Raw genomic sequence first — 27439 nt, 5'->3', positions numbered from 1 at the left:
AAGACTTCTGGGGTAGGGCTTTTAAAAAGTATTCTTTCCAGTGTCTGCCACAAACAAGAATATTTCCAAACCCCAAACCATCCAGCCATTTCAGTACAAATGTTTCCAATGTGCTGGGTGAGATTATTTCACGTTGTGTTCCCTTAATATGCACAGTAAGAGAACATGCAAACAGATTACACAGAAATGGATCCAAGAACAGAGGGTAACGTGATAGCACACAGTTAATGCTTTCCACAACAGCTGTGATATTTACAGTCGAGAAGTTAGTTTCAGCCGCTATTACAGCAAAGTAAATAAGATAAAAGCAAAGTGAGTCCAAATGTGAGACACATGAGCACAGAGAACACCACACTGTATTTGCCAGTGAGTCTGCGTTTCGGAATGAAGTCAGAACTTTGAAAATTGTTGGAGCCTTGGGTGGAAGAGGTGTGTGTCTCTGGAAGTGCCCTTGCGTCAAGTCTCCCCTTCTACCCACACTGCCCACCACCCACATGAGACTCTGCCGCAGTGAACTACTGGTCTGATTGACGGGTCCCCTGAGGGTGAGTTCTCAGGCAGGTCCCCTGGTCTGGTGGTTAGTGTTATCTGCTTGCCAACCCGGAGGGCAGAGGGGCTCTGAGATGGGATCTGTCTCTGGGACCATTCCCCCTCTTCTGGCTCTTCTTGGATGGTGGTGAGGACAAGTGTTTCTGTGGTGAAGCTCAGAGCAATACTGGAGCCAATACTTCGTGACCCCTCCCCTGGGAGCAGCAGAGCACCTAACACCATGGACACTTTAGGCAGAAGAACAGCAGGCGCAAAAGGTCCTGGGCCAACAGGGCCCAAGCCCTATGAGCAAGGAAAAGAGAGGTGGGCTGAGCGTGGCCAGGCCGTGGGGCCCACAGGCCAGCATGGGGAGTTCGGATTTTATTTCAACTTCATGGGAACCTTTGGGAAACTTTCAAGAGAGGACTGCCGTGATCTGGTTGATGGCTTCAGCAGTCTCTCTGGCTGATGTGGAGGATAAGGTGGTGGGGAAGAGTTTGGGCTTGGAGGACAGGCAGACCCCAACCCCAGCTCTTTCTAGCAGCTTCCACATGGGGTTTCATGGGCTCGTTACTAAGTCTCAGCCTGTTTCCTCACCGCTTGGACAGGCTGAACAGTCCCTGAGATGAGGCCTGCAGAGCTCCCAGCACTGCGCTGGGCCCCGGAAAAGGCCACTACAAATGGTACTGTCCTAACTATGTGCAGGTACGGTTACTTGCCTGAAGTCACAGAAGTTGTTTGTAGCCAAATGCGTGTCTCTCTTTCACACCTCCCTTCCTCCCCAGAAGATAACTTAATTTTCTGAACATTGATATGTTAATTAATTCAGTGACTTCCTAATGATAGCTTTAGCAATCTGGCATATTTTTCTTCAATCAAATCCCATGAATTGCTGACAATTTAGTTGAGTTGGATGAAAATTTCTCATCTCCTATAACGGAGGGAGCAGTTTACCCACAAGGGCAGATGCTTTCCAAACACTTGGGAATAACCCATTTGCAGACCACCGGTATACTAGTCCCACATCACCCTGTGTCACACACAGCCGCAAGTCTCTGTCTCAGGTGCCACGTCACCTGGGCACGGGCGGAAGGGAAGACTCTCTGGGGTTCGGCGCTTCCTCACAGGAAGTGTGACTCTGGGATTTTGTGATTACTTGTTTGGGTCTAATGCCCTGGCTTTAGGGGGGAAGCCGGCTGGTTCTAGATCAGATTCACATGCATCCAAAGCAGAGAAAAGGATAATTGGAGAGGTTGTTGGGAGAAAAAAGGAGACGACAGTAAATGTTGTGAGATGACTTTTCCCAGAAGAGAAATAGTAACACAGGTCAGTTTTCTCTGCATGAGTGGCCGCCAAGGTGAGTATCTCTTTAAAAAGTTCAGAAGCTGTCACAGCTCCACTGGGCTTCATTCTAACACCAAAGCCTGCTTCAAGGTCACGATGAGGTAAGTGCAGAAACTGACAGGTGTGTTGAGAAACTTGTACAGTAATTAGACAGTGCTGTGCTAACTAACCAACACGATGAGCAGACCTGTCTAACTGGCCGAGGCGTGGACGGGCTGAGGCAGTACGGAACTGAAGTGGCCAGGGGTGTGCTATAGCGTCACTGTGCAGAGGACAATCTTGTACTGGTCAGTGCCATGTTAAATATTACACCAACTGGCCCACCTGGTCTCCATGGTCTTTCAGAGTGAGAAGTGTGACCCTGTAATACACACCTAGAGCTGAGGACTACATTTAAGTACCCAGGGAAGTGAAAGGTCTGGAAATCATGCTATTCAGGTAGGAAAGAGGAGGGTTCACAGGAATGTGGTGGCTGAAGGGCTGATGTATAAAAAAAAAGATTACACTGATTTGGCCTTGTACCAAAAATGTAAGTAGTTCGGTATCTCCAATCAACATGATTTAAAGCATTTCTACTGTATTTGGGGGTCACTATTCTGACTAACAGGTATGTGGAGAACTACTCAGCGATTAAAGTAGACATTAGTTCATGTGGGATGATTTTTCTTCCCCTGTACTTTTTCCCTTCTGAATTTTCTAATTTCTTCCAATGGATCTGTTACTTTTTACAACTAGGGAGAAAACTTTCTGAGAACAAAATGACAGGTTGGCATTTGTTGCTTCAAAATATTTTCACCGGAATCACTGATAATTAATCTAGGACCATATCTTACACTTTTCCATACTTAACCACTTTAGATACTGCCATCAACCCACATGTGGTTAGCAAATTAGTCAGAGATTCCCCATATTGCTTGGAATTACGTTACATACAACACATGATGGCGAACAGATGTTTTTGCTTGGTCGAGGAGAGGTTCTGTTACTAAGATTCTGAGAATGATGCTTCCTCACTGTAGCGGAATGCTACAGAGCCCAGCGCGGCACTGAGCCACTGAAAAATTTCCCACAACAGGCTGTCATTCTCACTTTGGCTAGACTAGATTTAAAAACTACAAAGGCCAAGTTCTGTCCTTGATCTGAGAAGCCCAGGCCTGGCTGCACACTGTGTCAGGGCACGGGAGGAGCGGACTCCCATCTGGAACACTTGGCTGAGGAGGTCAGAGCTCTCTCCTCCTCCTCCACCTCCAATTCCAGCTGGTTGTGAAGCACAACTTCAGGACTTGATCTTTTAAAACAGACTCAAGAAGGAGGGTGTGATTCTAGTTTAAGGGCAGTCCTCTGGGGGTCACTTCCTATCCTGGAAACGGTCTGCTTCTAAAAAGGATGAGTAGTACTGAATGAACACATGCTGGCAAAGCATACTGCAAGTAATGAGAAAGCCCAGGGCATTCTGGGGTTGACTCTAGGTGTGTCCTGGACATTGCTGTTGGATGGGATGGCGTGGGCGGTAATACTTCCTTGTTCCCTGGATTTTCTTAGGAACACTAAACAAAAGCTGGAAAAATTGTGATTTAGAAAAGCACATGATAGACTTAGCTGTGGTCACTCCATCTCCAGGGGGTGGTTCGACATCACAGAGAAGAGCCCCGTTGCTAACAGTTAAGCAGACTGAACCATGAGAGGTTTTCAGTTCTTGAAACACAACAGTGTAAGAGCTGCAACTGTCTTGGGATCTGCATAGATGTGGGTTTTACCTTGGCTGCTCAGAAGGAAGATTACAGTAACGCAGCGGTAGCTGAATACTGAATTGTGCAGCGAAAGCAGCATCTAGCCATATATACTGTGCACGGTAGGCACTCAATAAAATGGACTGAATTAGTGTGAGATTCCAAGGCCGACTAAAGATCCAAAGGACAGATAAGCTTGGCTCTGCCAATGACCAGCCAGGTTGCCCTGGGAAACTCACTTCACTTCTCTGAAACTTCTCAGTTGTTCTACAGTTTTATAACCAGAGACAGTTTGGGGGCTCAGTGGAAACTGCAGTTCCTCTAACTTACTGGGGTGGTTTGTAAATTCTCAATATTTCATTCTGACCCTGAGCTACAGGTAGAGCCTTACACGCTGGCGCCCGTCACCGGAAGTATAGAAGTTACCAGCACATAGCTGCCTGTGACGAGGGACACAGGACTGCAGAGAAGACCATTCATCAGACTGGTAGGAATAATGTACTAGCATTATCTGGATGACGGCTCCCCCACCGCTGGTGTCCTGTTGCTTACTGGTCTATCTAGATGGACTGCGGGATAAAAATGAACCACGCGGTCTGACATTGTAGATGAGACTGAAACGCAAGCTCAATTAACAGAATTAAGGGGGCCGCTCCACCGTGGTGAGTCGAGCTTTCTGTTTCAATGACAGCCACTTTAATCAGAGGGGATCCCAAAGACTAATTCAGAGGCTTATTCACCTCTAGCAAGACTGGTCACTGAAGCATAACTCTTAAGACCTGGTCGATCCAGAAGTGCTGGGCGCATTTGTCTGTGCCTGGTGCTGTGGGTGGGGGAGGGAGAGATGCCTCTAAAATGATGGCATTTTCCTTCAGGGACCTTACATTTGAGATTGGGTGACAAGGCATTTATTCCTTCATTCAACAAGTGTTTCGTGGTTCACTACTGTATGCCAGGCACCGTCTGGGCAGGAGTGTAAGTAGGAAATGGCCCCGCTGGCGTCAGGGTGCTTTAGACAGAGCGGGAGGGGAGCTTCTCTGCTGAGGACCAGTGGACAAAGGATTGAGCTAGGCTGGGATCTGGGCGAGTGCTGTACAGGCCAGGAGAAGAGCAGAGGGAAGGACAAGACGTCAGGTGCTGGTGAAACAGGGCGAGTGTGAGGAGGCTGACTCAGTGAGGGCGCGGCGGACCCAGGAAGGCTCCCAGGAGGAGCCCTGGGGCTGTGGCTTAAAGGCTAAGAAAAATGTAAAGGCTGGTGGGGGCAGCCGGCAGCATCTCCAGGACAGTCTCAGTTCCCTAGTGTCTACCGAGGTCACGCTACGAAGCCAGGTGTGGGGATCATTCCAGTCTCCCTGCGCAAACTGTGGCTTTCCTTTCCTTTCTGGTCTCAGTTACATCATCAGGACACAACACAGGTGACAGCAGCGTGACAGCCTGGGGAGGATACTACTGATGAATCAACTGGGAAATTAAGGAAACAGACTAAGAAAAAAAGCCGTCTTCAGACGTCTGTTGTCTTTCATAATTGCCTACAGGAGGATCTAGAGCAGGTGTTCAGTACCTGAAAATCTACGGGTAATTATTTGGCGGCTCAACCCTTGGGTATGCTTGGGTGTAATCCTTTTAACTCTAAGCAGTTTCACAATAACAGGGATTTGACACTTACCTAAATATGATCATTTTGTGTGCTTTAAAGGAGAGAACATCTGTTTTTCTCTGTGCGTTTGCTTCCATAATATCCCCAAACACTCCTGTACTTTCCTCCTATGTAATATCCCCGGAACTAGCGATTTTTCAAAAGGTGCAGACGTTGATCTGCTCAGCTGATGAGCGGTGTGCTGAGACGGGCCCCCTTACACAAAACACGCTGACGGGGCCTCGCAGAGACAGGCTGTTGACTATTCTAAGAAATCTTGGGAGGAGGCAGGGAAGATGGGGACGTGCCATTCCCCCCCAAAACCGGGGCTGCCTTAGAGGGCCACTGTTCATTAAGCTTCTCGAACTGACCAAAACCGGGCATTCCTGGAGGTGCTCACACTGGTCTCCCCAGGGAGATCCCTCCTGGTGAGTGGCCGCGGGCAGCACTGGGAAGAATCTGCCCGACTTAGGAGAAGCCATTCATCCAAAAACACCAGGTTCACTTTAGGAACAGTTAACAGAAATACCCTGGTGACATCTCAGCTGCTGTGAACAGAAGTCCAAAGGTAAAGCAGCCTTCCTGAGTGGTGTGCACCCACCGTACTTCGTGATAACCGCCCAAAGGAGCTACAGGTGGAGAATGGCCACAGTTTGGTTTTCTAGGGGCTGAGAAGCTCATGTCTAAGCTGATGGCTTATGAACCAAAAGGAATATGGGCTCCTTAAGGGGGCAGGCAGGGTGCTGACTTCCTGATTTTGTATTTCTAGTGCTTAACAGGATTTTTACTGTAACAGATGCTCAGGAAAAGCAAGGGGGTAGACGTGAATATAAGCATGCAGGTAGAGAGTCTCTGATTTCTATTTGTGAAAGGGAAGATGTCTAAACAGAGTCTTGAAGCCCCACAAAGGGCTTAATCATTCCTAGTCCGTGTGACTTCACTCTGCACGGACAGTGGGGGTGATACCGGAGGCTCAGAGTCACAGCTCCACACTCCAGCGAAGGAAACGCACGAAGCCTCGCTGGTGGGACGCAGGATGAGAACTGATGGAAGCTTGGACTTCCTTACCTGGGCTTGTGGCCTCCAGGTCGGGGCTTCTAGGACTTTAGTGTGTGCACTGAAGCACCCAGGGGTCTGGGTAAAATGCAGATTCTGGCTTTGTAGATCTGGGGGCTGCATTCTCACCATCTCCCAGGGGATGCTGCTTCAGTCCTGGTACTGCACCTTGAATAACAAGGTTCTAGGAAAGCCTTTCAGAGTGACACGCTTCTACCAAAAGCAAGATGCTCTTAGATGGGTCACAAGGAGAAAGGGACTTCCTTTAGGAAGGAAGACTCAGTTTGGGCTAGTCTAACACTTCTTAAACACTAGCCCATCTCCTCAGAGAAAGAGGGAGCAGGAGGTAGTGGAGGGAGTGGGCCCCTAGCCCTCAGCAGGCAACATGGACAAGCACTGGGACCTAGTAACACGGCCTTGTGTCCTCTGCATTTACTGTGTGGCACTGTCTGTCCATGGCGATTGACGCTGCTTTCTGCCCAAGCCACTGGAACAGCATTTCCTTTAAAATAAATTTACCGTAATTTGGATGAGTTAAAGGGAAAGTAATAATGTTTTGGGTAGTGTTCAGATGTAAGAAATAACTGGGCAGATATTCTGGGAGCCCATGACCTTCCAGAAATTATATGGAAGCTCTTAAGACAGTGGAGCATTTTTCCAGGAAGAGACCACAACTTCCATCAGATTCTCAGAGGTGTCAGACACTAAGATAAAACTAAGGTCCACTCGCATAAAGTTAAGTTTAACTAAATACCAAAGACTTGTTGACACCCTACTCCCTAAATCTAGCTCCTGACATACTTGATAGCTTTTTCAAGACCTCTACTTTGTCACGGTTACAATGATCATCAACAAGTGGTAGTGTCCTTAGAATCCCTCACACCACACAGGAACATGAACTCAAAATGGCTTCAACATAAGATAAGCCACTATAAACCTCTTACGAGAAAACACAGGCAAAACGTTCTCTGACATAAATCTCAGCAATGTTCCCCTAGGGCAGTCTGCCCAGGCAATAGAAATAAAAGCAAAAGTAAACAAATGGGACCTAATTAAGCTTATAAGCGTCTGCAAAGCAAAGGAAACCATAAGCAAAAAGACAACCTATGAAATGGGAGAAAATATTTGTAAAAGATGAGACTAACAAGGACTTAATTTCCAGAATATATAAACAGCTCATACAACTTAACAAGAAAAAAACCACCCAATCCAAAAATGGGCAGAAGACCTCAACAAGCAATTCTCCAATGAAAACATACAAATGGCTAACAGGCACAGGAAAAAAATGCTCATTATCACCAATTATCAGAGAAAGGCAAATCAGAATTACAATGAGGTATCACCTCACACCAGTCAGAACGGTCATCATTCAAAAGTCCACAAATGATAAATGCTGGAGAGGGTGTGGAGAAAAGGGAGCCCTCCTACACTGTTGGTGGGAATGGAGTTTGGTGCAGCCGTTATGGAAAACAGTATGGAGATTCCTCAAAAGACTGAAAATAGACTTACCTTATGATCCAGCAATCCCACTCCTGGGTATATTTCCAGAGGGAACCTTCATTTAAAAAGATACATGCACCCCAATGTTCACAGCAGCACTATTTGTAATAGCCAGCACAGGTAAACAACCTAAATGTCCATGGACAGATGACCAGATAAAGAAGCTATGGTGTATTTATACATTGGAATACTACTCAGCCATAAAAAATAATGAAATAATGCCATTTGCAGCCACATGGATGGACCTGGAGATTGCCATTCTAAGTGAAGTAAGCCAGAAAGAGAAAGAAAAATACCATATGATATCACTTATATGTGGAATCTAAAAAAAAAAAAAAAAAAAAGACAAACTTGCTTACAAAACAGAAACAGACTCACAGACATAGACAACAAACTTACAGTTACCAGCAGGGGAAGGGGGTGGGAAAGAATACATTGGGAGTTCAAGATTCACAGATACTACCTAATATATGTAAAATAGATAAACAAGTTCATACTGTATAGTATTTAGTATCTCGTAGTAACGTATGGTTAAAAAGAATATGAAAACAAATATATGTATGTTCATGTATGACTGAAGCATTGTGCTGTACACCAGAAACTGACACACTGCTAAGTGACTATACTTCAATTAAAAAATTAAAAATACATACATAAATAGCACCGTTGTCCTATAAACATTATTAAATAGCCATTCTCCTTGCAAAGCAGTGTTCCAGAGAACTTACGAATCTTAATAATGACTGTTAGAAAGAGACCAGGACGGTCCTCATACCTCCAGCTCCAGTTCCTCCCTGTCCATCTCCTGATGGATGCCTCCCATGTAGTCATTTGGATCGTAGTACTCGTGGGCTGAGGGATGCCTGCGAGAGATGAAAGATCTTTAAGGCCCAGCTTCCAGTGAAAAATACCTCTTCTCATCACCCATCACAAGGCCTGCTTTTAGAGCCTAAGGTTCTAAGTTCTCTTCTCTCCAGTGGTGCTTCCCAGCACAGTCAGACCTCCCTTCTAACAGTTCCATCATTTTCACCAAAGTCCTTTCCCTGGAAGAAGGAGTTAAGATGCCGGGTGAGAATGGGGCTAGTTCTTCGAGTCTATATGACTAATTTCTAGCTCAGTCTCTAGGAAGGAGACAGACTCCTGTTACTACGCATGCCTTGAGTGTTAGATTGTTCTCTCTGGGGAGAAAAAGGCTCTACTTTAGGCAACACGTAAAGATGGGTGCTGGCCTCTGAGACAGGTTCAGAGGGCTGTGACTGCCACTGGTATGCTATCATGTAGGAGAGTGTCTTTCCTGAATTTTTTGTCTCTTAGCAAGAAATATGTCTGACATCACAACCCAGTATGCATGTATGTGTAGGTAATATATGTGCATACGTGCATAAAATGCGTGTGTTTGTGTGTATGGCACACCACACACAGACACATTGCTAGGAGAATAGAAGCCTGCCATTTCTCTAGGTTAACATGTGTAAAACACAGTTCACAGAACCCACCACCTCTTTGGAAACACCATTAATGGAATCCCTAGGAGCAAAGGCAGTGGGAATGTAACACGCTTGGTCAGGTCAGCAGCTCTGAAAGGTGCCAGATGCAGACGGAAAACTTCAGCCTGACTGTTGGCTTGGGACCCAAACCTTCACGTTCTCAAAGCTCAGTGCAGCAATCCACAGGCCCTGGTCTTCCCAGCCAGGCACTTAATTTTGAAACAGCAGACCGTATATGAGTGGTCACTGAAACGGGGGATGGCTTTCAATTTACTGGACCCATTGGGCAAACACACAGCCTGCACTTAAGGGGCTGTGAGCACAGCAGAGGCTGCTGGAAGGCCTGGGCTCACGGTAACACTCTACGTTCAGTCTGGATGTGCGCCCCTGCGATCCTCTGACCCTGCAGCCAGGACCCAGACGGGGCTGACCTCTGGGGTCTTCTGACATTTCTCAAATCGCCCCCTGGGGCTGAGTCATGTCATATTAACTAGACTGAAGAGGAAATGGAAGGGTTTGGCTTCTAAAAAGCCTGTCACCATGACAGTTCAACATTTTAGAGTCAGGAGTAGCTTTAAAGGCCTCATCTATATGAGCCGCAGTTTGGGTCTACAACGTCAAGTAACTGGTTTGAATGACCGTAGCCAGTGAACTGTCTGGTGGTTTTGTAGCGACTGGGATGCTACAGAGTACTGCAGTGAGGATCTGTGAGTTGAGATGAGGCAGACCTGCATTCAGTCCAGCTGCCAACCTGTGCTGAGCAGCGCCGCTGAGCCTGCAGGTCCTGGTTGCACAGAAGGGATAGTTGTGAGAAATGGCTAAGAGGACAGAGCCTGCACACAGCCTTGTGCCTTCTGAGTGTCAGACGGGTACCCTTCCTCTACTGTTACACGCTGTCATCTGCAGCCAAATTCACTTTGTCAAGCCTGGGGGTTTGCCCCGGGTTCTGCTAACAGCAAACCATCAATCCATCAAACCATGGGATGAAAGGCCAGCCTCTGTCTGGAGTCTGACAGAACAATGGGAAATGTGCACTCACTCCAGCTACTGAGTTACTAATAGAAATCCGACAGGTATCACCCAGCTTTTCTCTAGAAGAGGTGAGAAGCCCACTGAAATAAGGTATCAGGGCAATGATCTGAACCAGGAGCAAGACAGGAAGAGACAGGAGGGACTCTAACGTCAGCTAGAGAGGCTAAGCTGGGGAAGCAGACCCCCTGCCCACAGATGTGCAAAATCACCTGCCAACAGCCACGTTCAGCTGGACATCTTTTAAGCCACTGGTCCGCCTTAGAAAATTTCTTGCTCTTCATTTTTTTCCCCTACATATTTTACATCAGGCACTAAGCTAATGATGGTTACTGCTGTCATTTTCAAGTGCTTGCCATATGCCAGGCTGAGAACTTTCCATATGCATTTCATTCAGTCCTTCAACAACCCAGCGAGATAAGTATTCTTACTATGGCTAGCCCTATTTTAATATATGGAAAAGTAAGCTCAGAGAAATAAAGTAAATGACCCAAGCTGCACAGCTAGAGATTAGTTTGAGAGTCAGGTTTGTCCACCTTGAAGGCTCTGAACTACTCGATGTCTCCGCTCGATCACACAGGTGAGAGGAGAGTCGCATGTGAAGCAGGGGACGTGGTGCACGGGATCAGGCTGCTACTGACTCGGGAAGTGCTGTACTTAGGAGGCAAGCGTGGACTTACTGCACGGAGCTAGGCTGCGAAACAAGACCAAAGAAAGCCGGCGCTCAACCTCCAGGGCTCTTTCCTCACAACTTACCTTGTTGTCTGTTTAAAAGAACCATCAGTGTTCCCTCGCGTCATAACCACCCAACCTCCCCACTGCCATTTGTGGTGATTAAATTTCATTCTGAAACAACTTTTACGACATTTGTAAGTAATTTTGTTCTTAGAATATAATTTGAGAAACTCCGCTCCAGGGTTGTAATAAAGTAATTAATATGTCGGAGCGGTTTTGAGCAGGATTCAATTTATTGCCTCCATAAACAATAAAGTGGAACACGGGCAACTTGGAGGGAAATTGTAAGATGTGTTCATTTTGTTTTCACCACGTGGAACGGGAAAAAAGCCAACTTCCCCGTACTTCTGTGCCCCACTTAAGACATTCCCCACGCACCAGACTGTTACTTACTCCTCAGGCAGGAGGTAGGGGTCCAGCACAGGCGGGGTGGGCGACGACATCTTAGTAAGAGCCATGATGTGCTCAAAGGTGATGTCGGTCTGGGTTCCCGTGTCCACCATCTGTGACTCTGATGGAGCCGTGAACATTTTGGTTCGAGGCGTTCTCCTCAACACCTGTACCACGATGGGTTCTTTGGCCGTCTTGAAAGCTTCCACAGCCTGGTCATGAGTTGCTCTGGATAAGTCTTTGCCGTTGACCTGTGCAAAAATATTTAGAGTGACAGAGGATTATAGTTAAGCAGAAGTGGAAAGAAGTTTTCGTGTGCAAGTAGCAGAAAGGAAAACTTGGGGGTGTCAGAGAATTTTACTTCTTTCTCTGAGGTTTCCCAAGGATTGCCTGGTGGGGAGTGGGTGAGTCTGGGGGAGCAGATCTGACATGAAATAATAAATCATGGTGGGGAAGTCTTGGCTTCCTACTGGAATGTCTGAAACAACTTCATCACCCCCTCATCTTGTCTGCGAGAGAACAGAGCAGCCTCAGGCTCAAAGCCTTCATCAGGCAGTAAGTGCTGGCCAGAACTTAATGACGTTGCTGTGCTTTAATGGTGTGTATTTTCCTGGTTCGTGTCAGGTGACATTAGTTTTCCTTCTATGGAAGAGACATGATGTTTCCTTCTAAAATGAATGCCTTTGCTTTTCGTTAAATAAGTCAGTGGAAAACACGAAGTAAATGATCACACAGGCCATAGGTGGACAGGGCAGGCGGACAGGAGGAACTCACATGCCCGCCATGTTGGCCGCTGTTTGGGAAACAACCTCTAGCTTCACTGCTGTGCTGTTTCCCACCGCGTGTGGTGAGTTCCTTGCCACTGCTGTGCCCCTTGCCACTGCTGTGCCCCCGGTGCCTGTACTGACTGCCCACTGCCCACTCGTGACTTAAATCATGATACCTCTTAAGAGTTCTCTCATCACAGTCCTGGGAAGTCAGCGGGGCCACGAGCGCATTCATCTCCCTCCCCTCCCAGCCACAAATAAACCACATGAGATCACCCTGCTAGTTACTGGTGGGTCAGAATATTGGATGCTGCATCCAGGATTCTTTCCAATGGTAGACTCCAAGCTAACTGAACACAGCTATCTTTAGAATGGCTTACACAAGAGGAAATAGAAGGCAGAACCTTATTTCTAGACAAGGAAGTCATTCCAAGCAACACGGAAGCCCAACTATATAATTTACCTTTCCTGTCCCATCTCCCACAGCAAAGGAACATGACATGGTGTTCCAATAGCTTGATGGTGTCTAATGATTGCACTTGCTTGAGAGTTACCAGGCTGTGAAATATTTTCATATTATTCCCCACGTGGTGGGTCTACTTTTTAAAGTCAAATACAAAATGATGGTATAGGAATCATATTCTGCACAATGTATGTTTGCTGAAGTTCCTCAGCTTCTCAAATCTTCTCTGGACAGGCACAATGACAAAATCATGTCATTTGCTTATAAATGCCAAAGCGAATACTGACCCTTTTCCTGTCTGGCATCTACATTTCCCGCCTTAGCATCGTGTACTTTGAAGCACACTGACGATTTGGTCCATCCACTGAGGTAGGGCACTTCTGTCCAAGCAGAACCCAAGTACTGATTATGCAGCTGTATCTCTATTTTTTCTAAACCCTTTCACTCTGGCCCTACAGGGACAAGCACTCTCAGGTTGGAGTGCCTTGTAAACTACTGTCGGGTTGAGGAATAGATGTCAGATTCTTTCCTTGTAAGGAGGCCTGAATGAATCATGCCAGCGGAGATTATTAATGATCTGGATTCCATCCACTTAAGTAATTTACTGTCATCATGAAGGAGTTAGGCAGAACAAGAACTCTGGGCTGCAAACCGACTCAAGTGTGCCAGTTAATAAGTGAGTGGCTGAACCATCAAACTCTTAAAATTGCTCACCCAGGAGGACTGGGAACACCAGGATTCAACACCACCGCTGTCTTCCCTTTCCTTCCATTGAGGAAAGAATGAAAGGACACAAAGGAATTCTTTTCTAGCTGTCCAAATCAGCTGAGCATCCTGACTTCTTCCCTGCCCAGAGCCTAGAGCGCTGAGGGCTTGAGAATGAGGTGGGGACAAGGCAACGGAGCACAAGATGGAGCGCAGTGAGTTCACGCTGCGGCCGAGCTACCTGAGCCTGACTTTCTATTACTGCGTCTCCCCAAGAGTCATACCCTATAGGAATTCATGATGCAACAGTAAATTTCTCCCTGGATTAAATTAATGCTACAGATAGCATCCTTAGGGGATGTCAGTTTGGCCAATGCCAGGTCATCACTCTCGGAATGGCTTGCACTAAAGGTAGGTTTACCCACAGTGAACTCAGACACGAAGACTTTTGAATCGGTTGTGTCAAATCTGTGTTTTCTTTCTATAAATACAAGGCCTTTTGCAAAAAGGGAGTGAACATGGGATTTTCCTCTAGGAGTCTTTTAACAATTGTGTCTAAAAAAAAAAAAAATCCATCAATCCTATAAAATCTCTCCTTTTATCCACACAATTAGGTCTTGGAAATATCACAGCAGAAAGGTCAGCTGCCGGATAAAAAGCTTCCCTCCTCGTTCCTCCTGCTTCCTCTCTGCTAAGTAAGAGAGCTTGGATTTTGTTTTCTTTCCACCAAACCAGAGAGCGTTCCCTCTGGGGGAGACCCGAGGTATGGATTTAACTGGCTTTCGCCTCTCACGGCGGTCTGGTTTCTATCACTCAGCGATCAATTTAGGCGTGGCTGTGCGCCGTACTTCTGGTGGACAGGAAGGGGCATATGTCAGATTTGTTCATTCTTAACAGGACACGAGATACGACTGGCCCTTCTCTGCCTCTGGGCAAGCTGTCTGCGTGTGTTGCTTGGACTCACAGGAGCATCTTGGTACCATGTTGGGAGCCGGGTCTCTGAGGCCAGGTTAATACACAGAGGGATGCGGGGCAGAAAACTGGAGAACTGGGGTCTCTTGATGATTATCACTGAGCAGATGAACTGACTATGCTTAGAACCTCTTAACCCCAAACTTCTTGTCACATTTGGTAATACAATCTGCAATACTTTAGGCCACTGTAACTTGGATCTTAACTGCCTGTAGCCCAAAACATCCTGACAGGTGTAGGCATCACACAGATGTAAAGTTAGGCAGGAATGTATTATTTGTTTCTATAGACACTGATCTGTAAAAAAACGAGTGAAAATGCTTTTTTGACTAGGAGTATATCTTACCTATTGCTTTACTTGTAAAGGTGTTACAACCAATGCTAGAACCACTGAGATGCTCATATGGTACCTAGAAAATTAAACAGCAAGGACCTGCCTGCATCAGTCTAAGCTGAGATGATTCTCAAGGGCAGAGGCTCCCCTGTGTCTTGGTGCACACAATTACGAACGCAGGACTGCTTTTCTGAATCAGTCCAACTGTGGGAACTGTTACTAAAAGACGTCAACGCGGCAATATCCATAACATCCCTATGGCCTCAGATGCAGAGACAGAGTAGAGGGAAACCCAAGAGGAGGCCCGAGACTTCAGGGAGGCTGTGAAATGCCTGCCAAACCCCCGCCAGAACATCAACCCTGCTTAAGGTTCCACAGGAAGGCATATCTGACTGTTGGGCCCGAGGGAGCAATTTCAGAAGCCCAGTGCCACATGCATGTTAATCAGACCCGTTCAGACATGCCCCTCCACGGGCCAGGTGACCTCCTCCTTTCTTACAGCTCAGGAGTGGAGTGCCCAGGGGCTGCTACAGTGATCAGACCACTGTCGTTTTGGGCCATTTATTCTCCGAGTCTCAAGTTTCCTCATGTGCAAAATAAATGTAATTATAGTGTCAGGCCTCTTAGGGTTATTATAAAGTTTAATGAGATAATCTACTTTATAGCCTAGCATGCAAATAATAAGGATTTACTAAGATACCAGTGCCACTGGGGCTCCTACCCCAAAATAGTCACATTTTCCCAGGAGAAGACAGTCTCCACATCAAAGAAGCAAAATGCAGCCTAGTTATGTGGTCTTAAGAGACATTTGCGCACTGAAAGGTGTCTTTTATTTCTCAGGGAGGTTCCCAGCCCAAATGTTCCTGGGCGACCTACCAACATATACATTACTATTTTCAGCCCGCAGGTTGGGATTCTCCGAGGGGGGTGCAATAGATAAATTTTCCGGGACTTGACCCCTGCCACACAAGCTTCTTGACAAGGTATTTTAGGCATCATTACATTCTCTTAAAAGATGATGAGACAAAGCAAGGAGTTTACTATCCAGACAATCCATTTTTGCAGCCAAATTTGTTTTGAATTACCTTGTGCACATAACACTTATTACACTGTCATCCTGGAATCACATCACTGAGAGAGTTAGCGAGGTGATGACTCCGGTGCACGCCGTCAGCCAGCCGAGAATGACAACCTTTATTCCCGGGATTAGCATTACATGTACATTACACAAAACGGCGCTGATGATGGCTGCAATTACAGGAGGGATGTTCATCCCGTGACGTTTGGCCCAGTCAAATTAAATATCATTAACTCGCCCAATTGAGCAGATTGCTTTTAAAACAGTTTATGCAGCTCTAAAACCAAGTAAATGGAATGTTTTGGAAGAAGAAATGCTGATTGCAAACTTTATTATAAATTAAATGCTTTAGTTATTCACCTAAGGCTCTGGATGGTCCCCTGGGACGTAGGTGCAATTAGGGTGGAAAATCCAACCAGTTTGTCTCAGGGCACACATCGCTGCTGCAAATATGACTGGACACTAAAGAAGTCCTTTAGTGTAAGGTCTGCAGTGACAAGACAGACCATGATGCTGAGGGCGTGGACTGATTCCTTCCTGGTTGTCTTTAAGCCTGGGTACCAGGACTGTGGCTCTTTGTATGAAGTGCTCATGACGACGTTTTCCACAGTCCTGAGAACTAAGCAAAGCTTGTGTGTTTTTCCACTTTGGGGTAGATTTCATTGAACATCCATCTGTCCATCTTTCACTCATTCACCATTTACTGAGGTTATTTAGTGAGACTTATTCCCCTCCTGGCTGATGAGATGCCACTTGGAAACATTTCTTGGGGAAAAAATGAGGCCATAGCACGTGGGAGCCACTTAAGAAATGGTCAGATGGAGCGCACTGTGGGTAGCACTTCACTGGGGCATCTTACTGAGGGATTTGATAGGGTCAAGGAGGCCAGGTTGATCTGAGACTGTGCACACTGGAACACTAATTGAGCCCATGACCTAGAAACAGTCTTGGTTTTCACTGTCTACCAATAAATTCCATTGATAAAACTATTGTCATACACTTAAAAAAAAATCTCCTTTCGGAACAAGAGCCAGAAAGCTTTTAAAATTCCCTACAACATAATTGTAAGCAGTTCAGGATATTTTAAAATATAGTTGGAAAAGTCATACCATACTCTCTCCGTATTAGAAAGCAAGTTTCTGTTTATGGGAAGACGAGGATCAGCGTACCACCATCACCTCGATTTCTATTACATGTGCAAATGACCTCGGTATGAAGTGCTAATGCAATTTTAAAACCAGCCTACTATAAATTATGCCCCAGGCTAAAACCCAACTTTTATAGGGTTCATTTAATTAAATACAGGGGCAGTGATTTCATTCTGTAAAATATCACACCTCTGTTTTCAAACTAATTAAAACTTAGATTCCACTGGAAGCAATAGACGATACTAAACCACATACGGAAAAGTGAAAGGTTTCAAGCCCTGACTTAGGCTGGATTTTAAAAAGATCTTTTTTCATTCAGGGAACTCCTGTCTGTCTTAATTTATCTCAAATTCATAGTCTGCTCTGGGCCTTATAAAGGGAAGGCCAGCCTGCCTAAAATGCAGGTATTATGGCACTTAGGAAGGAATATGAGTCTTAATGAATGAATGTATCTCAAATTAATGTCCTTCTGCAGAAAGCGCTCACTGTAGAGATCTGTATGGATAAACAGACTCTGCTCACATAGACCTGAAATCCTACGTGGTAAAACTTCCATCTGTACGGGTGCGCTTGGTTTGCAGTAGGGACCGCGGTGGGGTTTGTCCACAGTCATTTCTAAACAGGTCCTGATGTTATGTCCCTAGGTTTAGTGTTTCTTTAACTGGAAGATTCCCCCCTAATTACACTCTGAGCATCCTGCATGGATGAATTTAGAGCCTGGGAAATTGTCGTATTAGAGAAGTCTTCCTTGTGTCTAACTGAAACCAGTCAGGTTTTAAAGTCCTTTACTTATTTTCCCTAAATCCTGGTGTCCCAGTGATGAAAGAGACGACATGTCTTAAAGACAGAGGCTAAAAATCATGTATGTATTCAGATTAAAAAATACTAGTCATGAAATATTGTAAGATGCTTAAGGTAAAAATCCTACCTTTATCAACAAAATCTTGCTTATCTATGTCGGAAGCCTTGATAGCATCACCCTCAAATCCCACTGTAAACGAGAGTGCAGACATCCATCAAATTACAGTATATTTGAACCACTTCTGGTGGGGTGAGACACACAGGGGTCTGAATCCCTGCTCTACCAATTTACCAGGTATGTGACTTCAGGTAAATTATTCTACCCTGTGTGCCCCAGTGTCCTCCGCTGGAAATGGGGGATATTAAAGGAATTACCTCCTTTTGTGACAATTAAAGATCTTAGCACAGGGCCCAGTGTTAGCTGTGGTTACAGCCCTATGAACCTGGACCAGCTACCCACCTCGCCTTGTCTCTCATCTATAAGTGGAGGTGTGAAGACGGGTTGAAAGGACTTAGAAAGGAGTTGGGTTCATAGTCACCACTTTTCCAGGAGATGCTGGCCCACGTGTGGCTCCTAAAAATCCCAGCTGCCAAATTTCCATAAAAACTTTACTGCAAATAAATCACATAAGAATACCCATAAAAAAGATTCTATAGTCTACTCATTTATGGGGAAAAGGAGGCCTTTTCAGGACCCCGGCATCCATCTCAAGGATGTCACACACTGAACTCTAAGTACTGGGTGTCAGCGCTGGGCCAGGCACTGTGCTCAGTACTTTTTTTTTTTTTTTAAATTGAAGTATAGTCAGTTTAAAATGTTTTGTTAACTTCTGGTGTACAGCATAGTGATTCATTTATGTGTATATCTTCATTTTAATATTCTTTTTCATTCCAGGTTATTACAAGATATTGAATAAAGGTCCCTGTGCTATACAGTAGAACCTTGTTATTTAAATATTTTATATATGCTAAGTATTTTATATGGACAGTCTCATCCCATTTCACAATAAGAAGGTCACTGGTGAGGTAAGTGGTATTACCTCTCCTTTTACAGACAAAGAAATAAAAGCCCGGTGAGGAGTTTAAGCAGCTTCCTACAAGTTGTGCAGCTCACGAGCAGGAGAGGTGGGACTGGAACCAGGTCTGCCCACCTGCGCATGCGCGCTCTCACCCCTGGGCAGCACAGCTGGCGTGCTCTGACCTGGCCTCAGCCCCACAGCAGAGGAAGTGTGAACAGCTGATTACGCTGATCCCAAGAAGGGAGGGTGGGGTGAAAAAGCGTCATCAGCAAGAGTGGGGTGGACCCCAGACAAGGACAGTGAGTCTCCAGTGGGAAGAACACAGATCCTCCCCAGAGGAGGACACTCACTGGACGTGCCCTGGGGGTATGGCGCTGCTGGAGGGGTGGGCCTCTGTCAGCTGAGCTTACCCAGGAGCTCACCGTGGTGTTGGGACCATGCTTAATGAGCAGAGAGGAAAGAACACTAGTTTTAGATGTTCACTAACCCACCCCCTTCCTAATTACTTGCAGAGAAGCTGAAAGCAGAGGGGAACCTATTTCTTCTCTTAATCCCTTTCTTACTAACATGTCTCATCAAATTTTAGCACATCTCGTCCTACGAACATGAACATCCACGTCCCAGGGCATTTTGTGAAGTCCTGGCAGTGGAACACTATTTGAAATAGTCCAATTAGGGCAAAAGGAGTCTTTTGTTAAAAGAGAAAACTCGAGCAGTAATGAAATCTGTAGCATCAGGCTTTTGGAAGCTTTTGAATCTTAAAGAGGAGTCAGGCCAAGAAAGCTAATTTTGAAAAATGCTTACTGGCCTTAATGGCCGCCCCTTTATTTGCTTCTCTTAACAGGATTGTGAAATTTCCTGACTATCTCTACACAACACAAAGGTCAGGTAACAAACTAGTGAACGTCAGAAAGAAAATTAAAGCTAAAGTTGATTTCACTTCAAATAGAATTTCCTGGCGCTCATGGACCTGTGTAGCCTCAAATAGTGGTTGGGAATCTCTCTTTGTTCTTTTTTTGTTTTCCATTTTCTATCCAAAGACATAAAATTATGATGTGTATCACTTAGACGAAAACTAATTCTGACTCCTGCATCGCCAGCTATAGTTCATCTAGTGAGTTTCAGACAGATTAGTAAAATTTCCATTAAAGTGACAGTGACAGGCTCCTCGAATAAAACGACATAAAGATTAAATGTAGTCTTAGGGGTTTAAAAAAAATCAACTGGAAAGGGCCTGGTGTCAGAATAAAAATAAAACTACCACCGAATGTGGAGAGAATGGCTAGTTTTTCTTTTGTCTCCCTACTGTAGTAATTATTAGTTGACTTGTCCACAATCACCCTTCTAAATAAATTATGATCTATCTTCTCAAATACCTCCAATTTCCAAAGAAGCATATTTAGAAGTTCTACATTGGCGGAAAACTAGAAAGTATGGCTGGAATTCAAAGTGTCATGCAAAGACCACAGCTAGGGGGGAGGGTCTAGCTCAAGTGGTAGAGCATATGCTTAGCATGCACGAGGTCCTGGGTTCAATCCCCAGTACCTCCTCTAAAGTAAATAAATACATAAGTAAACCTAATCACCCCCAACAACAAAAACAACAAAAAAACAAAGACCACAGCTACTTGACAGTACACATCCTTTTACTTCTTTGAGCGATAAATGTCTAATACTTCTGATTATTTTCTCTGGACCACACACCATGGGTAGGCAATGTACATTCAATCACTCATTTGTGTGCATTCAGCACATGAATAATAAATACTGAGAATGACTATGTTGCCCAATACCATTATTGAAACCTCACTGCATTAGTGAGCAAAACCAGTAATGGGAGCTGCCCCCAGGAAGTTCCTAGTCTGGTTAAAGAGACATGCTGACAATCCCCTAACTCAGGGAAGGAAATAGAACCTGGCAGAGATAGAGGGGCAGGTGTTAGGAAGAGGGAGCTCCACTGAGGAAGACATGTTGAAGACAAATCAGAAGACATGTTAAAGATAAATCAGGATTTATGTGGGGAGGAAGAGAGGAGAGAGTATTCCAGACAGAGGGAGCATCATGTGCAAAGGCCCTGTGGCAGGAAGAAACCTGGTCCACATGAGCGTCAGGACAGGAGGAACAGAGATGCTTATGTGATGAGACTGGAGGGGTGGGCAGGCACAGACCATGCTGACTCTCAGGGGCTATAGGTAGGACTTTGGTTTTGAGATGACTTAAGAGGGGGTAGAGAATTGACAGGAAAGGATACGTGTTCAGATTTGCATCTGAGAGACACAGTCACAGCACTGGCTGCTGTGTGAAGAATGGACTGGAAGAGGCTAGGAAGAAAGTGGCGGAAGTGGCCCAAGCAGACCAAAGAGATACTTAGGAATGGAGCCCTCCCCACCCCCATGTTATTTCCATTTTGACAGGAAGCTGAGACTCTAAGGGACTTGCCTCAGGGTTCCAGAGCTATTAACTCATTTCAAAAACTTGAAATGAGTAAGGACCTAGGCAGGTTCTGGGTTTCTAGAGAACTTGTGCGGTTCTGCTGCTGGATTCCTCCCTAAACACAGGCTCCCTGTAATGGCCAGGGCCCTAAGTCCCCACTCCTTCTTGGGGGCTTTCCTCACAAGTTCCTGTGGATGTTCACTACTTGCTGTCCTTGCCCCGACCTCAGCTACCCATCATTGCTGGACACTTTGCTTCCTAAGACTCTGGAATCCTACATCTCCACCCCTTTGCTGGAAAACCACAACAAGGTTAGATTACAGGAGGAAGAATGGTTTATTGTGATGGCTGATTAATAAAGCTACTCAGTCTCCTATCCCAACAGTCCCCTGCGAAATGTGACACGTTCCTCACCTTCAAAGAGGGCAGCTCCACCCACTGGCTCCTGAAACTCTGTTCTTCGCATAAAGTATCCCACATTATTGGTGTTTAAGAACTGTATTAAAAACCCAAACCATGTCCACTTACAGATTTCCTGGATTCTTAGTTTTGACCCTTCTTGGGCATCAGGAGTTCCAAGTGGTATTATGCTGGGTAATTGTTGGCATTTACATTATGAAATTTTCTCTAATCTGCTCATGATCAGAACTAGGAAGGAAAAGAAAAATTGCAGAATTGGAGCCTGCGGTTAGCAGGGCAGCCCTTGTTGCTCAGATGTGCTCAGAGTGGGAGCAGGTCTCCATATTTCATTCTGACACCATCACTGTGGACAGTGATGCTGTGTGGCTGGGGACAGGCACCATTTCACTGCTTATCTAGTTGACATAATTAAAGCACAGAAACTAACCTTGTATTCATCCTGAGCCTTGACAAAATTCTAAATTTTTAATTGCAAACTGTTGCTCAGCTTGTTGCAGAAATGTAGGTTAGAGGAGAAAATAGTTGCCTCTTTTCTGTGGGGCTGAAATCTATTTCTAAATTTGAATCAAATGTCCAAAAAAAAGCCAACCTTCTATATATAAGATCTTATGGTAGCCCACAGAGAAAAAAATGTGACAATGAATATATATATGTTCATGTATAACTGACAAATTGTGCTCTATACTGGAATTTGACACAACATTGTAAAATTATTATAAATCAATAAAAAAATGTTAAAAAAAAAAAGCCAACCTTCACCCCACCAGCTCATGTTCCATCTGTAAGACGCATAAATATCCCCTCTAGGAGTGCTTTCAAGCAATAATGAATCCAGACCTAACTTTACTGGATTGACAAAATGTTCATACTTTGCTGAGACCCTCTCTTACAACTGGAGACCAGGAACAACTTTACATCAATAGATTGTATAAATTCTAAGTTCTTGCCACTCGGATATGCAGTTACCTGACAGTGGCTGTGAGGAATTAATGCAGACTTCTGAAAATGCTGGGTTTGAAAGAAGAACCAATGAAAATAAGTGAGAATAACTGACTCTGGAGGCATCTACGGTGGAAGAAACAGAAACCGGGAAGATTTAGAACCTTTATGAATCAAAAATAAACTTATGTTGGGACTTCTTTCTCAAAGATTTATAACTGTGATTTATAAATGGCACAAAAAGAATAATGATGACATCCTTGGATATTAATCAGCTCTAAAATAGGAAATAAAATGACTCACCCTCTTGACTTCACAGGCACCGAAGGGCTTAAAATATGACCACATTGTAATAATTGATCCTCGCTTTTTTGGTGATTAAACTCTGGGAAATAAGAATGGCCAAATAATCGTGTATGTCAGCTGCACAGGACACCTAGCATATAGGAGGCCTGTGATAAGTTTGTGGAACCGAAGAGAAATAAAAAATAAAATTCAAGATAATCGTAGAAACTATGAACTGGATTAAAAACACTAAATCACAAACACATGAATTTTGTAACTGGTAGATGATGGGACAGTAAGATAAAGTAGACAAAATATAATACTTTTTTCAAAAGAAACCATGAGTCCTTTCTGGGCTTCAGTTTCCTCAACTGTAAAAGGGGGGCTTAAAAGGGGGGCTTACTCTAGACTGATGATGATTTATACTGCTGGGTGAATCTCACGGGACCCTGAGGTCCTCCTTGATCATTTCAGATTGCCCATCACCTGGCTGGGTGCCTGCCTGCCTCTCTAGACACAGTTCCACTGTCCCCTGCTCCAACAATCCTGTCACATCCCGGGAGCAAGACTTGTGCCCCCAAATACTTTCACATCCTCTGGATACTCAGTTAAAACCTCTTGATTTCATTTTCCTGCTGTCTGTTTTGATTACACAGAACTATCCCATCAGGGTAGCAGGTCCTTTCAAACATCCCCCCAACTCTCAGGTCCAGCAGGGGGCAGAGAGGAGATGAACTCCTCTGCCTACGGCCACCTGGAGAAACTGTTTAGATGACAAAATGACCTTGAGTATGTTCCAGCACAGAGAGCAGTGGAGTTCTCCAGCGAGGGGCTGGCCAGCGCCCCCTTCTGAAATCTCTCCTCTGCTGTTACATCGGTAGAGAGTTTTAATAACGAAACAGAAGATGGTAATTTTCTGAGAGGAGGGCGAATACAACTATTTGCAGGGGCACAGGAATTGGTGTGAGGACTCTAGTCCCCAGGACGGAGAAGAACGTGCAGCATTTTCTAAGATGATTTATGAGACGTGGGCGGAACTTGCTAGAAACCTACTAGGAGCAAATCACTTGGGAAGGAATTAATGAAGCAAACAAAACACTTGATAATGCAATGAGAATAGGAGGAAATGTAGGGTTTTTCCAGAGAGAGAGAAAGGCCAGTCTGTGTACATGATTTTGATTATGTCAAATTAGAGCTGGAAGTAATAATATGGGCTCCTATTTATTGATATGAGTGTGTAACTCTAAAAGCCTTTTAAAAAATCTGTAATTACAAAACACATATCCCCTCACTCCTGGCATTAGCTTTTTAGTTTGGCAGGGATATGGCTAACATTTTTAATGCCTTCCCTGAACATTTCTTCTTTCAAACACATGTTGTAGAATCACACCACCACCGAAACAGCACTTTTATGCTTTTGAAAGTGTTTTCACTGGCTGCAGTTCAACGAGCATGTCTCCAACTTGACACAGCACCCTGGAAACAAAGCCCTCTCCGGGTACGAGAGCATATGGGACGCATGCACACACAAGTATTACTAATGAAAGGCTTTTCCTAGAAACCCCGGGATCCTCCTGCCCCAGAGCCTCTGCCTGGCTTCTGCCGATGGCCCCACGCTCCCATGACCAGGAGGCTCGGCCTGGCCGCCCCGTGACTGGGTCCTAACCCAGGGCCCCTAGTGCTTGCAACCGGCCACCACAGTGCTGGCCACAGGGGCGCTTTCACCCGAGCAGCAACCTGGTGACATCCTCCTCCATCTCTGGGTGGTAAGAACTGTGAGGACCAGGAACATTTTAATTTGCAACCACTGCAGCACGGCCAGTGGCTGTCCTCACTTGGCACCCTGTAGGTGTTCAAAACATACTCGACGGTACCTTAAAGCCAAAAACTTAGAAGTGAGTCACAAAAACTAAATAAAATCCAAGATAATACAAAGGAAAAGTACCAAACCACGAAAGGAAGAAGAAAGGAACAAAGAGGAAATACCAAATCAACTGCAAAAATAAGTTTAAAATGGCAATAAACACATATATATCATTAATTACTGTCAATGTTAATACACTAAATGCTCCAATCAAAAGACACAGAGTGGCAGACTGGATAATAAAGCAAGAACCTTCAATATGCTGCATACAAAAGACCCACTTTAGGGAGAAGGACACATATAGATTGAGAGTGAAAGGATGGAAAAGGATATTCCATGCAAATGGAAAAGCCAAAAAAGCAGGTTTAGCAGTACTGATTTCAGACAAAATAGACTTTAAAACAAAGGCCATAAAGAAAGATAAAGAAGGACATTTTATACTGATTAAAGGAATAATACAAGATGAGGATATTACACTTGTTAATATATATGCACCCAATATAGAAACACCTAAGTACATAAAAGAATTACTAACAGAGATACAGGGGGATATTGATGGGAATACAATCACTGTTGGAGATTTTAACACCACATTAACATCACTAGACAGATCTTCCAGAAAGAAAATAAATAAGGCAACAGAGAAATTAAATGATACAATAGAAAAATTAGATTTGGTGGATATTTTCAGAGCATTACACCCCCCTAGAATAAGATATACATTCTTTTCAAGTGCACTGGAACATTTTCTAGGATTGATCATGTACTTGGGCACAAAAGAAGCCTGAACAATTTTAGGAAGAAAGAAATTATCTCAAGCATCTTACTGACCACAATGCCATGAAACTAGAAATCAACTATAGAGAAACAAAGGAGAAAAAAAGGAAAGCATGGAGATTAAATGACATGCTATTAAAAAACCAATGGGTCAATGATGAAATCAAAACTGAAATTAAAAAATACCTTGAGACAAATGAAAATGAAAACACAACCACAGAAAAATTTATGGGACGCAGCAAAGGCAGTACTAAGAGGGAAGTTTATAGTGCTACAGGTCTTCCTCAAAAAAGAAGAACAATCTCAAACAATCTAACCCACCAGCTAAAAGAATTAGAAAAAGAAGAGCAAAAAACCCCAAAAAGTCAGCAGAAGGAAAGAAATAATAAAGATCAGGGAGGAAATAAAATAGAGATTAAAAAAAAAAAAAAACAAAAAACAGAAAAAAAATCAATCAAACCAAAAGCTGTTTTTTTAAAAAAGCAAATAAAATCGACAAGCCTCTGTCACAAAGAAGAAAAAAGAGCACAAATAAGCAAAATAAGAAAGGAAAAATGGAGAAATTATAACAAATAACATAGAAATACAGAATATCATATGAGAAGATTATGAAAAACTATATGGAAGCAAAATGGATAACCTAGAGGAGATGGACAAGTTTCTGGAAACATACAGTCCACCAAGACTGAATCAAGAAGAAACTGACCACTTGAACAAACAGATCACCAGAAATGAAATCGAATTAGCAATAAAAAACCTCCCTACAAATAAAAGTCCAGGACCAGACGGCTTCACTGGGGAATTCTACCAAACATACAAAGAAGAACTCATATCAGTCCTTCTCAAACTCTTCCAGAAGATTGAAAATGAGGGAATACTCCCAAACCCATTCTATGAAGCCACCATCACCCTGATACCAAAACCAGGCAAAGACACCACCAAAAAAGAGAATTACAGACCACTATCACTGATGAACATAGATGCAAAAATCCTAACCAAAATATTATCAAATAGAATCCAACAGTACATACAAAGATTATATATCACGATCAAGTGGGGTTCATCCCAGGGACACAAGGGTGGTTCAACATACGCAAATCAATCAATGTAATACATCATGTCAACAAGAGAAAGGACAAAAACCACATGATCATCTCAAAAGATGCAGAAAAAGCATCTGATAAAGTTCAACACCCATTTATGATAAAAAAAGTCTCACCAAAGTGGGTATAGAGGGAACATATCTCAACATAATAAAAGCTATATATGACAAACATACAGCCAGCATAGTACTCAACGGTGAAAAACTCAAAAGCTTCCCACTAAAATCTGGGACAAGACAAGGCTGCCCACTATCACCACTTGTATTCAACATAGTCTTGGAAGTCCTAGCCACAGCAATCAGGCAAGAGAGAAATAAAAGAGATCCAAATTGGAAAAGAAGAGGTAAAAGTGTCACTATATGCAGATGACATGATACCATATATAGAAAACCCTAAAAGGTCTGCACAAAAACTACTAGAAGTAATCGAAGAATTCAGCAACGTAGCAGGTTACAAGATTAACGTTCAAAAGTCAGTTGCATTTCTTTACACTAATGATGAATCAACAGAAAAAGAAAATAAAGAAACAATCCCCTTTAAAATAGCACCCAAAGTAATAAAATACCTAGGAATAAATCTAACCAAGGAGGTGAAAGACTTATACATGGAAAACTATAAACCATTGATGAAGGAAATTAAAGAAGACTTTAAAAAGTGGAAAGACATCCCATGCTCCTGGATTGGAAGAATCAATACTGTTAAAATGGTCACACTGCCCAAGGCAATTTACAGCTTAAATGCAATCCCTATCAGATTACCGAGGACATATTTCACAGAACTAGAACAAATCACAGTAAAATTTATATGGAACCTCAAAAGACCTAGAATTGCCAAAGCATTACTGAAGAAAAAGAAATAGGCTGGAGGAATAACTCTCCCAGACTTCAGACAATACTA

General features: G+C 44.1%; 1 protein-coding gene and 1 long non-coding RNA gene across 5 annotated transcripts in view; one reads left to right on the top strand and one right to left on the bottom strand.

Annotated features, from left to right (window-relative positions):
* PDZRN3 (PDZ domain containing ring finger 3) overlaps positions 1–27439 on the bottom strand; it is a 217322-nt gene that overhangs the window by 7187 nt on the left and 182696 nt on the right. For 2 of the 3 annotated variants that reach the window (XM_010970590.3, XM_074344458.1), the window contains 2 exons: positions 11439–11686; positions 8570–8657 (listed from right to left, as the gene is read on the bottom strand). In XM_010970590.3, the coding sequence (XP_010968892.3) occupies positions 8570–8657; positions 11439–11686 (336 nt within the window). Of the gene's footprint in view, positions 1–8569; positions 8658–11438; positions 11687–12209; positions 12344–27439 lie in introns of those variants that run through there. The other variant, XM_074344457.1, reaches the window with a different exon arrangement.
* LOC123613011 (uncharacterized) lies at positions 61–11165 on the top strand. Of its 2 annotated transcripts, XR_012499885.1 has the most exons (4): positions 61–545; positions 3982–4089; positions 4994–5177; positions 10891–11165. It is a non-coding gene; the product is annotated as an uncharacterized LOC123613011 (long non-coding RNA). The 2 variants fall into 2 exon arrangements; XR_012499884.1 differs by lacking the exon at positions 61–545 and having other exon boundaries at positions 3399–4089.

This window comes from Camelus bactrianus, chromosome 17 (genome assembly GCF_048773025.1).
Source record: "Camelus bactrianus isolate YW-2024 breed Bactrian camel chromosome 17, ASM4877302v1, whole genome shotgun sequence".
Classification (NCBI taxonomy): Eukaryota; Metazoa; Chordata; class Mammalia; order Artiodactyla; family Camelidae; genus Camelus; species Camelus bactrianus.
The sequence above is the reverse complement of the archived record's forward strand: the minus strand, read 5'-3'. Positions and strand labels throughout refer to the sequence as shown.